This window comes from Juglans regia, chromosome 1 (assembly GCF_001411555.2).
Source record: "Juglans regia cultivar Chandler chromosome 1, Walnut 2.0, whole genome shotgun sequence".
NCBI lineage: Eukaryota > Viridiplantae > Streptophyta > Magnoliopsida > Fagales > Juglandaceae > Juglans > Juglans regia.
Genome location: NC_049901.1, coordinates 22,683,064 through 22,701,367, shown reverse-complemented (window position 1 = coordinate 22,701,367; position 18,304 = coordinate 22,683,064). Strand labels below are relative to the sequence as shown.

Sequence of the window (18,304 nt, the reverse complement as noted above, 5' to 3'; positions counted from 1 at the left end):
CAAATTTAGTATTCCTTAAGATATATAAAAAAATATATATTTACAACTATATATCATCCAATAATTATATTTATACTTTATCAACAACTTCTATCTTTTTCAAATATCATTTTTCGTCCAAGAGAAAAAACAATTAAACTGAAATAAAAAGAAATCATCTGAACTTTCAAATGCTAAAAAATTGTGAGATTGTAATTGAAAACGCATTCTAGAAAAAGAAAAGATGCCATCAATTGCAAGCTTTTAAGAAGGTCGTTTGTTATTTATGGAAAATGTAGAAAAATAAAAGAAGTTTTTCTAGAACGACACCGTTTTAAAATGCGCGGACCGTGAAATATGACCGTTAGAAGACACGCACCTCGATTGGTCCGAAGAGGTGCTAAAATGGCCGTTGCACTTGCATTGCTCCCAAATTCAAAAAATTCGACCGTTAGAGATCTCAACGTTATACTTTTCTCCAACTCATATCTCACGCTCATTAACCACCAAAGTTCTTCTTCACCAGTTTATCTTCTCAATAAGACCTCGCTTGAGGACTCACAAAAAGCCCTTATAAATTAGGAGAAGCTAAAAAACAAGAATCAGCGTATTTCGTGGGTACGTACTGCGTCGTAATCATATGGCGGAAATGGCTGAGGAGTCGAATAGAATGATATCCACGATGATGATGATAGACGAAACGTACGAGTTCTCGGCGCCGCGGTTCTACGATTTTATAAAGGGAGAGACGGAGGAAGAAGTCATAAAAGCCGAGCTTTGGTTCGACTCCGCTCTAACCTACGCTCCTTCCCGTACGTAAATCTTCCCCTCCTCCTCCTCCTCCCTTCACAAATTTTCTCTTTTATTTTTTCTCTCAAATATTATTTTAATTATATATGACGAAATCTTCTTGAATCCACTTTCTCCTATCGGTTCTTGGATCTTCTTGGATTTCTTGTTTTTCTTCGTAGTGCTGGAGTACTGAAATTTTTTTAAGGTTCTCTTAGCGCCATTCTAATAGATGAAAACTCACATTTGTTTCGTTTTTTTCTTGAGTTTGACACTAAATAGCACTCTGAATTCTTCGTTTAAGCGTTTGATTTGGTGCCTTCGTTGAAATTTTGTCCCTTTTGCTTGGGTTTGGAACCGTGGGCTTTAATTTCATTCCCGTGTGTAAAAATTTCTTCCAATTTCAGGTTTGGCATGACTTATTTGGAATTTCACAGGGCTTTAGACTTTCTTTTTCTAGATTTGAAAAACCGTTTCTGGCTTTCTGTGGTAATCTAACAAGTTTTAGGGCTGCGGAAGACGAATGTATTGGAAATGGACCCCTGTTAGGGTACTTTTAGGTATCGTTGGTTGTCCAGGGGGAAATTGTTGGACTCTGTTTGGCTGTTGGGAAAAAGGGGGGAAAAGAATCGAACTTCGTTTAAATAAAAGGAACGAAATCCGCATTTTCCTTTTATTCGTTCGCTTTCGAGTAAAAGGTGAGGGTTAGAATGAAATGGTTTTTCATGAGAGAGAGAGAGAGAGAGAGAGAGAGAGAGAGAGAGAGAGTCTAGAAGTTTTCTTCGTTTTTGGCAGTGATGGCCTTGCCATTTGGTTTGATACAAGTCTGTAAAAAATGAATGTAAGGTTAGGTGGTAACACGTTTTGAATTGTGTTCCTTTGTTCATCCAGTATGCTCTTTTCATTTGATGGATTTTAGAATACTGATTTTGCTTGCTCCATAGGTCCATACTCCGGTTCTACGTTGTGTGAACTAACAAAATTTTGTTGCATTTATGCTGGTTGGACAGTTGGACAGAAGATCTTATGCTTGTTGCTTTGTTTTTTACTTGTTCAAAATGACTGACTTTTCGGGGTCTCAAATCTATGCAGCTTGTATGCCTAGAATCAGGACTGGTAGATCTTTTACAGTTGAGAGCTTATGCAGCTTCAATGAAGCTGACCAAATAATGCAAAAGGTGGTGTGGTCTTCCTCATTCCTCTTGTTCAAAACTTGTCTTACTAGCTTTCTGATATCATCGGCCGTTTGAACTCTTTCATGCAGACCTCAGAGTCATCACACCCAAAGGCTACTGATAGTAACTCAGAAGCTAAAGCTCAAGGAGAGGTTATGCCCGCTGAAACCAAGAAACAAGAAGTAACACCCATTGAGGCCAAAGAACAAAATAGCGCCCAAGTAGTAACTTTTCTGAATTTCTTTAATTGAAAACATGTTCTAATTTTTTAATTGCCCTAATACTAATTCAAGCATCTTCCAGGTTTCTGCTGATAAGGTGATTAGTGAAGATGATAAAGGAGAAGGTGCATGCACCGAAGAAACTGGAAGGTTTGTATTCTCTTAACCTTGACGAGTCATCTAAAATATAGAGAATACAACATGTTTAATTCTGTTATTCTCATTCTCTTCCTTGTTTGCATTTATTTTTATGATCTCAGAGTTTGTGCTGGAAGAGCTCCTGCCAGTGTTAAAATAGAAGCTAGTGATGACAAGTCGAATTGTAAATCCAGTGTTAATGTAGGAACTGAAGCTTGCACACCTAAGCCTACAATGACTTCTCGAAAGGGAGACCTGATGACAGATTCGAAGAAACACCAAACAGCTAAAAAGATAGCCAGTTTGGTTAGGAACCCATCAGCATTAAAGCCTAGAAATCAATCACAGTCATCCCATGCCAAAAGCATCAAACCATCCAGTGTGAAGAGGTTGGCTATTTGAGTGTGTAATTTTTCTGTTTGTACGCTTATGTACTGATTCTGCTACTCAAAATCTATAGGGAGACAACTGTGAAAAACCCTGCTGGGACTCCCAATTTAGCTCAAGAGAACCAGGCCATTAAGCGGCAGAAGTTGGAAGGAGGAAAAACTAGACAGGTAAATGTTACGAATACTCTCTACACCTATTGCTGATTTCACAATTTGTTATCATCTGAAGCATTCCTTTGTTTTCCCCTCTCAAAATTCCAGATACTTAATGTCAAACCTCAACTTTTGCCCCACAAGTCAAAACTGGGTCTTACAAGTGGCACTTCCAACTTATGCTCTTCAGCTGCTAATAAAACTAACAAAGAGGACAGAAAGGTTTGCACTTTTACCGAATCCCTTGCTTTGTATTTGTTAAACTCGGCAACAGCAATTCATGTTTTCCTTACTTAAGGATCTAATTCCATACTTAAGGATCTAACTCTTGTGACTTATTTTTCTATTCAAAGGTTTACGTACGGGAACCAGCCAAACCATTTGTTTCAATGGCAGAAATGATGAAGAAGTTCGAGTCAAGTACCAGAGACTTGTCACTGCCCGTTAATACTTCTCTCTCACATGTAAATGATTCCTAAAATTCACTTCTACCATTTTGATTGCCTTTGGTGCTTTAGATATATCGAAATTCCTCCTATATTAAAGTCAAGGTGATGATAATTTCTATTATCCAGATGAAGGCCAGACTCACATTGACAAGGCCCAAGGATCCTGAACTTGAAACTGCCCAACGGGTTCGTTCCATCAGAGTAAAAAGTACTGCTGAGCTTGAGGAAGAAATGATGGCTAAAATTCCGAAGTTCAGAGCTCGACCACTAAATAAAAAGGTAAAAATCGATTGTATGATGATGAACGTCACTCGGATGCGCATATTTTACTCAACTCTCTCTTTTCCTACCTTGTTGCAGATTCTCGAAGCTCGAACTTTGCCTGCAATACCAAGAACTACACCGCAGCCACCAGAATTTCAGGTAAATTAGACTGAGGAATGGATCTTTAAGAAACATGTGATTGGACGGCGGACTTATATTTCGTAGTTGTTGCAGGAATTCCATTTGGAGACAATGGCAAGGGCCAATCAGAATGCAGAATCAGCTTCTGTGGCTTCGACAGAATTGTCCCATCAGGTATGGCTTTTAGAGGGTTCTATGATATTCTGTTTACTTTCTATAATTCGTGCTTTTTGTTTATATCTCTTCCTTTTTATAACAGAATAATCCATGGAAGCCTCATCTGACTGCACCAAAAAGCCCTTTACTTCAGACATTATTGAGGGCTCGTCCCCCTAGGGTGAAAAGCTCTTTTGAACTTGAGAAAGAGGAGCTTGAAAAACTACCTAAATTTAAGGCAAAGCCTTTGAATAAGAAGGTATGGCTCCACTCTTCTGATGAACAAGTGGTTACTCTCAACCAACCATGGTATCCATAGATAACATATATTTCTTCTTCATCTTTGTTAGATCTTTGAAAGCAAAGGGGATTTGGGAATGTTCTGTAATGCAAAGAAACACGTTACCGTACCTCAAGAATTTCATTTTGCAACGGATGAGAGAATTCCACCGCCTGTTGCTGTTGTTGATTTGTTTGACAAGGTAATTTTTAAAGCGTCTTTTGTTTTCTATTTGCAAAATCATTGGGAAAAAAAAAATATACAGGAAGACAAGTGCAGTTTTATATTGTTCTCTTCTGCAGCTTTCTTTGAATTCAGAACCTCGTCATGATAATCCGATTCCAAGAAACACTACTCCAAATCCATTCCACCTTCACACAGAGGTGTGCCTTTCAATTCTTTTTGTCAAAGGAACATTTGAAATAAGAGTCTCCTTGGAGCTACATTTACAACGGTACTTTGTTGTGACTCTGTGCCATCAGGAAAGAGGGGCCGAGAAAGAGAGGAGATTATATATGGAGCTCATGCAGAAACAGTTGGAAGAGGAAAGAGCAAGGGTTCCCAGGGCAAACCCGTACCCATATACCACTGACTATCCTGTGGTAAAGAAATAACTAACTTATTTATTTCTAATTTATAATTGCGTTTACAATAATAATAATGATGAAAAGATAATCATAATTCATAATACAGATTCCACCAAAGCCGGAGCCCAAGCATTGCACAAAACCAGAACCTTTCCAATTGGAAAGTTTGGTGAGGCACGAAGAGGAAATGCAAAGGGAAATGGAAGAAAGGAGTAGGGTGGAGAAAGAAGAAGCCCAGAAGAAAATTTTCAAGGCACTGCCAATTCTGAAAGAGTAAGCAGAGAGTGTAGTTTTTATTTATGGCTTAGCAGAAGAAATACAAGTGAAATATTCTAATTTTTTTTCATTGCTGTCTCATCATGCAGGGACCCTATTCCAGTTCCAGAGAAAGCACGCAAACCCCTCACTCAAGTTCAGGAATTTAATCTCCATGTAGATAATCGAGCTGTGGATAGAGCTGAGTTTGATCAAAAGGTAAAATGACCAAACTTCTTTGCTGAGGAAACATACAGAAGTAATTTAGACAGTTTTTTCTTAGTTACTGATGGGAGTATATTTTTCACAGATCAAAGAAAAAGAAATGACGTATAAGAGATATAGAGAAGAGAGCGAGGCGGCACGGATGGTATGGCTAATAAAAAAGTCCTGGTTTCTTTTCGAATTGTTCTTGTCGTGCAGCAGCAGGCCTTTGTTGTGATGAATGTCAAAAGAAAGCTTAACTTTTTTACACTGTGTTTTCAGATGGAGGAAGAGAAGGCCCTGAAACAATTGAGAAGGACATTGGTTCCCCATGCAAGACCAGTGCCTAATTTCAACCAGCCTTTCTGCCCCCAAAAGTATGACTACTATTCTTTTTGTTGTTTTTTCCCATTTTTCTTGATAGAATGGATATTAATATGTGTTTATTATTTGTATAATATAGGTCTTCCAGGGAAACAACAAAAGCAAAATCACCAAATTTGCGTGTGCTCCAGAGAAAAGAAAGGCGAAAAGCGTTCAATGCTGTGGCTACTGCAGTTTCAAGTGCCGCTGCTCATATGAGATAGATGATTGTTGGTTGATTCATGAGTGGGAATAGTGTTCAAGAACTCTTGAACCCCTCGTAGAGAAGGGCCCTCTGTACACACCACACCATACCACCTTTAATGTAGAACTTTTCTTTGTTGCCAATTTGTAATGTACTATTATTATTATTCTTTTTAAAGCCATGTTTTCTTAGAAAGAAAGTGTAAAAACTGTAATTTCCGACTGAGAGAGAGAGAATGCAATATTATTTTTCCATGCGCACTTTCTGATGAGTGAAATCAGAAATTCAATTTCATGTTAATTTTTATAGCGTTCGCAGATGCCCAGCAAAATCTATTTCACCCACGTCACATTCCGCATTCGCAACCAACCCCATATTACCACCAGCATTTTTGTCCAACACTAGAGGCACACCCACAGTGCAATCCAACCATATTTCTTATTTCTGCACCCTCCACCATCTATCTCTCTCCTCTCTTTTTAATGGTTTTCCTTGCTACTAAGATGTTTTTTCCACTATAGGCACCCTCCACCATATTTCTGCACACTAGAGGCACCCATCTCAAATAGTTTATTCTCTGTTGGGGAAATCAACACAGCGGAAGGGATAAAAGCGGTAATAAAATAGTACACTCATGTACTCAGTGACACCAAAAATTTAACGTGGTTCGGCAACTGCCTACATCCACAGAAAAGAGCTTCACTAATAAATAGTGGAACACAAGAAAATATTACAGAAGAGGAGGATCACACTCCACTCAACTCAACTCTCTTCTTTTCTTTCAGAGCTCTCTCGGCTCTCTCTCTCTTATTTTCTTTCAGAGCTCTCTCGGCTCTCTCTCTTTTCTTTTCTCCTTGGGTGTATTTGATGCTCTCGTCTGAAGCTTCGATTTATAGGCGCATTACTTCACGTATGAACGCATTTATTGTTGCATTCATTAGGTGGTTGGGCGCTGGGGGTTGAGGGTTAAGCGCTGAGCAGTCAACAATGACTGCTCAGGGCATGGACTTCAACAATTCTCCCCCTCCATGCCCATTTACCTATATGTTCTCCATCCCAGCTATGTCTCTGCATAGCTCAAGCTTCTCACTTGTAACCACCTTCGTCAGCATGTCTGCTGGATTCTCTTTCGTATGGATCTTCACAAGCTTCAACAGCTGTTGTTCCATCGCTTCGCGTATCCAATGATAGCGGATGTCAATATGCTTGGTGCGAGAGTGGTACATTGAATTCTTGCTCAAGTCTAGAGCACTTTGACTATCACAATGTACCTTGTAGTCCTCTTGACTAACTCCTAGTTCTTGGAGAAAACGCTTCATCCACAGCATCTCTTTCCCAGCTTCCGCTGCGGCAATGTACTCTGCCTCTGTTGTGGATAAAGCAACACACTTTTGCAACTTGGACTGCCAAGAGACAGCTCCTCCTGCAAAGGTGAAGAGAAATCCCGAAGTAGATTTCCTGCTATCCAGATCTCCTGCCATATCTGAATCTGTATAGCCTTCCAAAACTGGTTTAGCTCCCCCAAAACACAAGCACATATTCGATGTACCTTTCAGGTACCTGAGAATCCACTTGACTGCTTCCCAATGATCCTTTCCTGGATTTGAAAGGAATCTGCTCACCATGCCTACAGCATGAGCAATATCTGGTCTGGTACAAACCATTGCATACATCAGGCTTCCTACTGCTGAAGAGTAGGAGATTGCTTCCATTTCTTCAATCTCTTTCTTTGAAGAAGGACACGAGCTCTTGCTCAATTTGAAGCGGTTTGCAAGTGGAGTTTTGACTGGCTTAGCATCTCCCATGTTGAAACGTCTAATGACCTGTTCAACATATTTTTGTTGTGATAGCCACACCCTTTTGACTTTCCTATCACGAACAATCTTCATGCCCAAAATTTGCTGTGCTGGGCCTAAGTCCTTCATGTCAAAGGACTTGGATAGTTCCTTCTTTAGTTTGTTAATCATGGACCTATCCTCACCAACGATTAACATATCATCAACGTAAAGAAAGAGTATGACAAACTTGTCATTCTGGAACCTTCGAACATAGACACACTGATCTGCAACAAGTCTCTTGTAACCATGACTCATCATGAATGAGTCGAACTTCTTGTACCATTGCCTCGGAGCTTGCTTGAGGCCATAGAGACTCTTCTTCAGCTTGCAGACTAAGTGATCTTTCCCTGGAGCTGCAAACCCTTCTAGTTGCTCCATATAGATCTCCTCCTCCAAATCTCCATGGAGAAAGGCTGTCTTCACATCCATCTGTTCGAGTTCCAAATTCAAGCTGGCTACCAATCCGAGTATGACTCGGATCGACATCATTTTCACCACCGGAGAAAATATCTCGTCAAAGTCGATTCCCTTCTTCTGTTGGAATCCTTTGACAACCAATCTGGCCTTATGCTTCATCAGCTTTCCTTGGCCATCTTTCTTCAGCTTGAATACCCATTTGTTCTTTAGGGCTTTCTTTCCTTCAGGAAGTTTCACCAACTCATAGGTCTGATTTTTCTACAAAGAACTCATCTCTTCTTACATTGCCTGCACCCATAGGCTTCTATCAGCATGAGTTTGAACTTCCTGGAAGCTCTCAGGCTCCCCCTCATCAGTAAGCAGAATATAGTCTGATTCCGGATATCTCCTCGACGGAATCAGTAGGCGGCCTCTTGCCGATCTTCTTGGTTCATCAACCAAAGGAGGTTCGTCACCATCTAACCCTTGTGGTGGTACACCAGCTGCTGGTGGAGAGGATTCTTGCTCCCCCTGCTCGACACCCTGAGCTTCTTCTTCTGCTTCTGGATCTCGATCCTGCATTTCCTCATTATCTGTGGCGGACTGTAATGGTGCAGGATTTGTAGTATCGGAACTAAGCTCTCTTGATGAAGCTTCAGTTCCTATGTTCTGGTTTTCATGGAACACAACATCCCTACTTCTGACAATTCTCTTTGTCACTGGATCCCATAACTTGTATCCGAATTCTTCATCTCCATATCCAACAAAGATACATGGAGTTGACTTGACATCGAGCTTATGTCTCAGCTCCTTGGATACGTGTGCAAAGGCTTTGCACCCAAACACTCTCAGGTGAGAGTAAGAGACATCTTTTCCAGACCAAACCTTCTCAGGAATTTCAAATTCCAGTGGTGCAGAAGGTGATCTGTTGATCAGGTAACAGGCAGCTAGAACAGCTTCACCCCAGAATGGCTTTGGTAACTTGGCCATACTGAGCATGCATCTTGTTCTTTCAATGATGGTCAAGTTCATTCTTTCGGCTACACCATTGTGCTGAGGGGTATATGGGACCGTCTTCTCATGTCGAATACCGCGATCAGCGCAGTATGCAGCGAACCTTTTGGAGACATATTCTCCTCCATTGTCCGTTCGCAGACACTTCAACTTCTTTCTTGTCTCTCTTTCCACTAGGGTGTGGAAATTCTTGAAGTGCTCGAAGACCTGATCTTTTGACTTCAAAACATATACCCAGACTTTTCGTGAAGCATCATCAATGAATGTCACGAAATATCTGTTACCTCCCAATGACTCTTCTTCCATGGGACCACATACATCAGAGTGTACCAGACTCAACAACTCTGATCTTCTCTTCGTAGAGGATTTAAACGAGACTCTGCATTGTTTGCCAAACAAACAGTACTCACAAGGGTTTAACGCTGTTCCTTTGGCAACTTTGATGAGTGCCTTCTTCGCAAGCGTATCCAACCCTTTCTCACCCATGTGTCCGAGTCTCTTGTGCCACAGATTCGGTGATGCCTCGTCTTCCACTGCATTGAGGCTATCAGAACCGATCTTCACATGGGTCTTGTACAACGTACCGCAAATATGTCCTCGGGCGACAACCATGGCACCTTGTGACAGCTTCCAAGTGCCTTTGCTGAAGTAGCTGTCATAGCCCTGTCGATCAAGGGCTGTCCCGGAAATCAGGTTGAGCCGAAGGTCAGGAATGTGTCGAACATCTTTCAACACCATGGTGCAACCAACGTTGGTTTTTATCTGCACTTCGCCAACTCCCACGATCTTCGAGGAACTGGCATTCCCCATCCTTACCGTACCAAAGTCTCCTGCTTTGTACGTAGTGAAAAATTCACTGTGGGAAGTGGCGTGGTATGATGCTGCTGTGTCTACCACCCACTCAACATCATGGCTTGCAACGTGCAGACACGTCTCGTCACTGGTGGAGAGTATTGCCACATCTCCAGAAAGAGTGACAAGGGTTTCACCATCTTCTTTCTTCAGCTTACTGCTTTGACCTTGCTCCCTTAAAAACTTGCGGCAGTGTTTCCTCATGTGGCCTTCTTTGCCACAGTGGTAACATTTTATGTTACCCGTCTGCTGGTTCCTGCTGCTGCTGGACCTTCCACGTGGTTGAGGCTTCCCTCTGTTTCTGCCTCCACTTCTCCCTCTATCATTACCTTGAGGCCTTTCTCTACTCTCGATGACAAGGGCATGAGTTTGATTCATGCTTGTCTCTTTTCGTCTGGCCTCCTCATTAAATAGAGCATCCTTAACCATCGTCATGGTAAGTTTGCCATCTGGAGTAGAGTTACTTAGGGAGACCACCAGCGTCTCCCAACTGTCTGGTAATGAACTGAGAAGTAGCAGGGCTTGTTCTTCATCGCCAAGATTCAGGTTGACGGACCCGAGCTGGTTAACTAGGTTTTGAAACTCGCTAGTATGCTCGGCAACAGAGGTATTGCTTTTCAACTTCAAGTTAACAAGCCGTCTCATCAAGAGGGCCTTGTTTCGAGCAGTTTTAGCCTGATACATATCCTCTAACTTTTTCCAGAGGTTATATGCATCCGTCTCCTGGGCCACGTGGTGAAAAACACTATGGTCAATCCATTGCCTGATCTGACCAATAGTCTTCTTGTGCATCTTTTTCCACACTTGATCCGTAACTTCATCTGGCTTCTTCCCTTCATCTTCCAAAGGGTCAAACAGATCTTTACAGTTCAAGAGATCCTCCATTCGAGGTCTCCAAAGACTGTAGTTTGAGGCAGTCAGCTTTATCATGGCGCCTGATGCTGAATCCTCCATGGATTTAGACTGTTCTAAATACAAAATACAAGTACAGGATCTTTGAGGTGGAATATCACAAAACGGACAGCACCGTTGTGTCCGGAACGTCTGATTTTGTTGGAAACGAGTCTTGTTTCGTCAAAATCGGACTCAGATAGCACAAGGAATGAGCAAAAGAACCAAAACAGGAACTCTGTCGCGCGTGCAGTGCGTGGCGCGACAAACAGCGCGTAGGCGCGTGTAACTCACGCGCCTGAACTCCTCTGGTGCGCGTGGAACGCGTAGGCGCGTGTCCCTCACGCGCTTTATGGAGTCAAGAACACGTCAGGGCGCGTGAACTTCACGCGCAAGTCTTCTCTGGAGCGCGTGTGGCGCGTGTATGAGCGTGGGAATCACGCGCTAGATACTCTACTTGGCGCGTGGGACGCGTGTCGAGAGTGGGTCTCACTCTCCGATCTTCAGACGGCGCGTGGGAGTGCGTGCGGCCTCCGTTTGGCCTCTGGTTTCCACCGCTTTTCTTGTCTGGATGAGACGAACACAGTGGTATGCTCAAATTTGAAAACTGAGCTACACACTAAAACCGAATTTTCTGTAAAAAACTTCTTCCAACAAACGCTCTGATACCACTTGTTGGGGAAATCAACACAGCGGAAGGGATAAAAGCGGTAATAAAAGAGTACACTCATGCACTCAGTGACACCAAAAATTTAACGTGGTTCGGCAACTGCCTACATCCACAGAAAAGAGCTTCACTAATAAATAGTGGAACACAAGAAAATATTACAGAGGAGGAGGATCACACTCCACTCAACTCAACTCTCTTCTTTTCTTTCAGAGCTTTCTCGGCTCTCTCTCTTTTCTTTTCTCCTTGGGTGTATTTGATGCTCTCGTCTGAAGCTTCAATTTATAGGCGCATTACTTCACGTATGAACACATTTATTGTTGCATTCATTAGGTGGTTGGGCGCTGGGGGTTGAGGGTTAAGCGCTGAGCAGTCAACAATGACTGCTCAGGGCATGGACTTCAACATTCTCTGCTAATAGGCGGCAGAACGAATACAAGTGGTAGCACTTTAGAAAGTACAAGGTACAACTCAAAATGATACATGGTTCCCACGATAGAGACAAGCCTTTGTCATCAGGGTTGGGACAAGCCTCTATCATCAGGGTTGGGACAGGATCGACTCTTCCTTCTCGTGCATCACTCCTAGTTCTAACTCTACATCAAAGTCTTTGGTTCCCAAGATGAAACAATAAATAGGTCTAACAACTATGACAAAACTGCTAATGAGAGATAATGTTCTTGAATATGCAATGAATAGTTTCATGTAAATAGTGAGGGGACACATACATATATATACCTGGCGAGGAATCACCCTCTTAATATATATATATAAGCATGACAAAGAATCATCATCCGAGAAATTACCCTTTTACACAATGTAGTTTAAAGCATAATTAGTATTTAGGCGAGGAATCACCCTTCACTCCAGTAGGTCAAATCCATAGCATCATATTGGTTCCAAAGGCACAAATGCCATCACATAGATACTAATCATATAGATATTCATCACACAGATATATGTTGCCTAATAGGCCAATAGGAGGTGAGCTGCTCCACCGTCGGAATCAGAGAAATCCCTTATACCTATCCAACATGGTGCAAGTCAGCTCATCTGTACCCCAACACAAGCCAACTCTTACACAGAGACAACATGTTGCACTATTGAAACGTCTACCCGGCCAACCAACTCGAGGACACCAACACGTGATACTCCGAGGTATTCTATATCCTAGCCATCGGGTAAGGCTAAACATGATACAGCTCCACCACAATCATCAAGGGGCATTCTTCTTCCCATGTGAAGCTTGTGGCAACATTTGTAGGAATGGTTCGGGGAACTCTATCCCATCCCATTATTATTGACGCGGTCTCTCTCTCTCTCTCTCTTGGAGATGGCAGCTTCTCATGCAAATGTCATAATCAGTGAAAACAACAAACCTATTCAAAGTATCGGAAAACAGGAAATGAACATAAGATAAACATAATTATTAAAACAGATTTATTCATGTGTGGTAGGCCCTCACAGGTAAGGTCCATGAGTTGCAAGTTCTAGTGAGTAAACTTCGAGGCCTTAAGGTTAAAATTTTTGAACCTTTGCAAGTCATGGCTATAATTATCGAACTTCCTCCAAGTTGGATTGATTATAGAAATAAACTTATGCGCACAATAGAAAATTTCACTATAAAGAAAATTAAAAAATATTTATGAATTGAAGAGGAAACTCCCACATGAAAAAATATAATGAATTTTCCAATAATGATGAAAAGTACATGACAAATAAAACTTGTTATAATTGTGGAAAAAAATGGCATCTTAAGTGCAAATACAAGTACAAGAAGAAACACAAAAAAAAAGATGGCAATCCCAATAATGCAAATTAGATTAAAAAAGCTACTTTGGAAATTGTAGCCATGGCCTCTAAAATGCACATTAGCATGATTATATAGTTAAATATGACTAAAATAACCGAGTCTTCTTATTGGTGATACGATTTAGGCACTACCATTTATGTTTGCAACTAGAGATCTCAATTCAAGAATGATGAAGATGTAGTAGAAGAACATGTAGTACTAATGGAAAATCTCAACTCTGCAAAAGTTGTGGGCAAAGAAACTGTAGAGTTTCAGCTCACTTATAATAAGAAACCTCGTTTGGATACAGAAAGCTCGTTTGGATACAGAAACTATCTCACATCATCTCATCTCATCTCATTTTATCATTACTACTTTATCATATTTTCACACAAAATATAATAAAAAATTCATCTTTCTCAAATCTCAAAACAATAATAATATTAAAAAATAATATTCTAACAATATTTTATTCAACTCATCTAAAACCATTTTATCTTATTTCATCTCATCTGATATCATTTCACTATCCAAACGAGCCATATACTTCATGCCCCAAAAATAAAGAAAAATATTGTATCTGCAAATTTGCTTTGTAAGAAAGGTGTTTAGACCGTAATCAGGTCTAATAATATAATTCTTTTCAGAGAGTGAGTGTGTAACGCCCCAATGGAAGGTCCAAACCATATGACCTATACTCTAAAAAGACTAGTCAATGATACAATTGGAGCCCTATTGGAACCTTATAAAGAGCAAGAAATTTTCTTTCCCAAGCAATATGAGATCTCATACACCACCTACCCTTATCCATATCATATGGGGTATCACAATCTATCCCCCTTGAATTCCCGACGTCCTCGTCGGGCCTGTCCATTGTAGGTGGCACGGCTCAAGTCCCACAGTTCTGGTTGGAATAGGCTCTGATACCATTTGTAACGCCCCAATGGAAGGCCCAAACCACATGGCCTATACTCTAAAAGAACTAGTCAATGATACAATTGGAGCCTCATTAGAATCTTATAAAGAGCAAGAACTTCTCATTCCCAAGCAATATGTGATACCCCATATGATATGGATAAGGGTAGGTGGTGTATGAGATCCCACATTACTTGGGAATGAGAAGTTCTTGCTCTATATAAGATTCCAATGGGGCTCAAATTGTATCATTGACTAGTCCTTTTAGAGTATAGGCCATGTGGTTTGGGCCTTCCATTGGGGCATTACAAATGGTATCAGAGCCTATCTCAACCAGAACTGTGGGACTTGAGCCGTGCCACCTACAATGGACAAGTCCGACGAGGACGTCGGGAATTAAAGGGGGGTAGATTGTGATACCCCATATGATATGGATAAGGGTAGGTGGTGTATGAGATCTCACATTGCTTGGGAATTAGAAGTTCTTGCTCTTTATAAAGTTCTAATGGGGCTCCAATTGTATCATTGACTAGTCTTTTTAGAGTATAAGCCATGTGGTTTGGGCCTTCCATTGGGGCGTTACAGAGTGTTTGTTGAAAAATGGTACTCTTGTAATGGCATGTTTCAACTAAGTATTACTAAAAATAAGTTCTTGTTTTGCTTATATTGTTGGGTTTTCTACTTTGTGACATAATTGTTTAGCACATTTGAATTTTAAATCTTTGATATTTATATCTAAACATAGTTTAATTTCATTTAATCATGAACATAGTGCAAAATACGAAATTTGCAGTCAATCGAAAATGACAAAGAAACTTTTTTCCAAAACAGACAGAAATGCACAATTATTAAAACTTGCACATTCTGATATTTGATAAATTAATAGTATTTTAACTAGAGGAGGCAATAGATATTTTATTACTTTTATGGATGACTTCTCAAGATATACATATATATATTTAATAAAAAACTAAAGATGGGGCATTCAATATGTTCAAATCTTATAAGTTTATTGTTGAAAATTAAAAGGAAAAGAAAATTAAGATGCTTCATAGTGATAGATGTGGTGAATATTTTCCTACTGAACCTTCTTTATATAGTGAAGACAATGACATTATATATCAAACTAGTGCACCTTATACCCCATAACAAAATGGCTTAGCAAATAGAAAAAATAGGACACTAGTTGATATGTTAAATATTATGATTTTAAATGCAAAATTATCTTTTAATTTATGGGGAGAAGATTTGCTTATAGTATGTCATTTGCATGATAAAATATCTCCTATGAATTTCAAAATTTCACCATATAAATGGTGGAAAGACAGAAAACCAAATACGGAATACCAAATTTAGCCTTTTTTTGAGTTTTCCAAAAAGAACAAAATTAGGTCTAAGGGCAATGAAGAGTATTCTTGTAGGATATGCTTAGAATTCAAAAGCCTACTCAAACACTAGAAATTGACTTTAGTTAAAAAAAAAATTGTATAATTCTCGACACATTGACTGAACTGAGGAGAAGCCAAAGAGTCAGAAAAGAGAAAGACTTGGATCCAGATTTTATGTCATCTTGGACTGTTGTTTTCCTTTTGAAAGGAAATAGAGATGAGGTTTTAAACTAGATGCCCATTTTATTACATATAGAACAAATAAAAAAACATTTAAAGAAGCTATGGCTTCCAGAGATGTTTCATTTTGAAAAGAGACTATCAATGATGAAATGGACTCGATATTATTAAACAATTCTTAGGTTTTAGTTGATTTGCCTACTGAATCAAAACTCATTGGTTGTAAATGAGTATTTAGGAGAAAGTACAACACAGATGGATCTCTTTAAACTTTTAACAAACTAGTAGCCAAAGATTTTGAACAAAAAAATGGCATAGACTATTTTGATTCATATGTACTAGTGACTAGATTTACATTCATTAGAGATATAATTTGTTTGTACACCAAATGAATATTAAAACTGCTTTCCTAAATGGTGATATGGATGAAGAGGTGTACATGAAACAACCAGAAATGTTTGTTATGCTTGGACAAGAAAATTTTTTTTTACAAATTAATCAAGTCATTGTATGGATTAAGTAGACACCAAACAGTGGCATAAGAATTTTGATTTGGTAGTTTTTTGTCATGTATTTAGATATAATAATGCTGCTAAATGTATTTACCTTAAATTCACTAATTGTTATGCTATTATAATATGTCTTTACGTCGATGACTTGCTTATATTTGAAACAAATATAGAAGAGAGTTGAAATTAAGAAGTATTCACTTCTAAGTTCAAAATGAAGGATATTAATGAAGTGATACTATCTTAGATGTTAAAGTAAAGAAACATAGTGGGGTCTATGCTTTATATCAATTTTATTATGTTGAGAAAATATTTTTTAAATTTCAACATTTAGAAATTAAAGAAGCAAACATCTCATACAATTCTTCATTTAAATTAAATGCTAGCAAAGTAGTTGTTTATTTAGAATATGCTAGTGCAATTGGTAGTAATGTAATGCATTGCACTAGGCTAGATATTTCTTTTGCAGTATGCAAACTTTCTAAATATACAGGTAATCCTAGTAGGGAACATTGGAAGGTAATTTGTAGAGTCCTTAGATACCTAAAAGAACTAATTCGTTAGAACTGTATTATATCAATTTTTTTGTTGTAGTAGAAGGATATTGTAATGCTAACTAGATTATTAATGCAAGTAATCACAAGGCTACGTCTGGTTGGGTTTTCACTCTTGGTAGTGAAGTTGTTTCACGAGCCTCTAAGAAACAGACATGTATTCCACATTCCACGATGGAATTTTAATTTGTAGCCTTCGTGGCAGCGGGCAAAGAGGTAGATTGTTAAGAAATTTGCTATTTGAAATAAAATTATGGCCACAACCGATGTCAGTCACTTTTGTATGCTGTGATAGTCAAGTTAATATATCTAGGGCTTATGGTAAAGTCTATAATAGAAAATATAGACATATTAGCTTGAGACATGTCATAAGTTATATGTTGTGTCGTTTCACAAGATGTGACTTCATTCTCTATAAATAAATGATGTAACCCAAGAATTTAAGCATTTTATTCTCCCATTATTTTCAATCGCATACACAATTTTGCAGAGAAACTTTGAAGGAAAACTTTAGAATTACTGTCTGCAGTTGGTGACTTTATTGTATTATAGAGATGAATTGTTTGTAACTCAGTAGCAACTCTTTCAAGAGAGGCAATTATTACCTTAAAGATAACGTTCTACACACTTCAAAGTTGCATTCATTTCAGATTATTGTATCGCTCAATTTTCTTCAACACACATGTGGGATGCTCTTCGATGCAATTTAACTAGGGGTGAAAGCTAGTCGGTCCGGACCGGACCAGACTGAAGCTTGGACCGGTTAGTCTCAGTCCAAGGATTTCTCAACTTTCAATCTTCGGTCCGGTCCCGGGGTGGGGTTTCCTTGGATCGGACCGACCGAATTGGAAAAATAAATATTTTTAATTTTTAAATATATTATTTATATTATTTTATATAATAATTGTATAATTAATTATGTGATTTTCATCTAATTTATTATTATTGAACATATAAAATTTTTTTTTAATGAGTTAGTGATATAATACACATTAATAATTCACTTAACTTTAATTTAATAATTTAAATAAAATATTTTTAGTAATTTATTTAATTTGAAAAAAAAAATAAAAAATAAAATAATTGGACCTGACCGACCAATTTACACCACTAAATTTAACTGTCTTTTGTGTTCCGTCTTTCCTGGCATTTCATTCTTTTGCATCCAACAACGTAAAACTAGTGTTCAACAACTACCTCAACAAGGATCCACTCTATTGCGCCAAACATCACCCAATTAGTGGTGATATTGTTTTAGCTTCATGCTAAGAAACTTGAGATCAGCCCAATCTACCTAGAGCCATTTTTTATTGCTGTTTTTTTATTTGTCGACTGACGTGAACTTGTTTGGTGTCTCCCTACCAGTACTTGTACTACCCTCTAGCTTAATTAAATTGCTATCTTGCCCATACAGAAAAGGGAGCACCTTTTCATGAATCACAGTTATGCAAATCCTAGTCCGAGTAGATGTAATAGGAAGCATTTCATCATTTTTCTTCTATGCCATCATCATTCCATTGATACTAAAAAAGATTTGCTTGGCCAGTTGTTTTACAGCAA

The 18,304-nt window shown here is 39.0% G+C and overlaps 1 protein-coding gene across 1 annotated transcript; it reads left to right on the top strand.

Moving 5' to 3' along the window:
• Nucleotides 1-474: 474 nt before the first annotated feature.
• Nucleotides 475-6,020, top strand: LOC108986631 (protein TPX2). Its single transcript, XM_018959313.2, has 20 exons — nt 475-791; nt 1,861-1,946; nt 2,033-2,164; nt 2,247-2,314; nt 2,425-2,691; nt 2,763-2,859; nt 2,953-3,066; nt 3,198-3,308; nt 3,420-3,572; nt 3,654-3,716; nt 3,792-3,872; nt 3,958-4,113; nt 4,205-4,336; nt 4,437-4,517; nt 4,617-4,736; nt 4,828-4,994; nt 5,087-5,195; nt 5,287-5,346; nt 5,463-5,557; nt 5,644-6,020. The coding sequence occupies exons 1-20, from the start codon at nt 620-622 to the stop codon at nt 5,765-5,767; spliced, it is 2,388 nt and encodes a 795-aa protein (XP_018814858.1). The 5' UTR covers nt 475-619; the 3' UTR covers nt 5,768-6,020.
• The last annotated feature ends 12,284 nt before the right edge of the window (nt 6,021-18,304 follow it).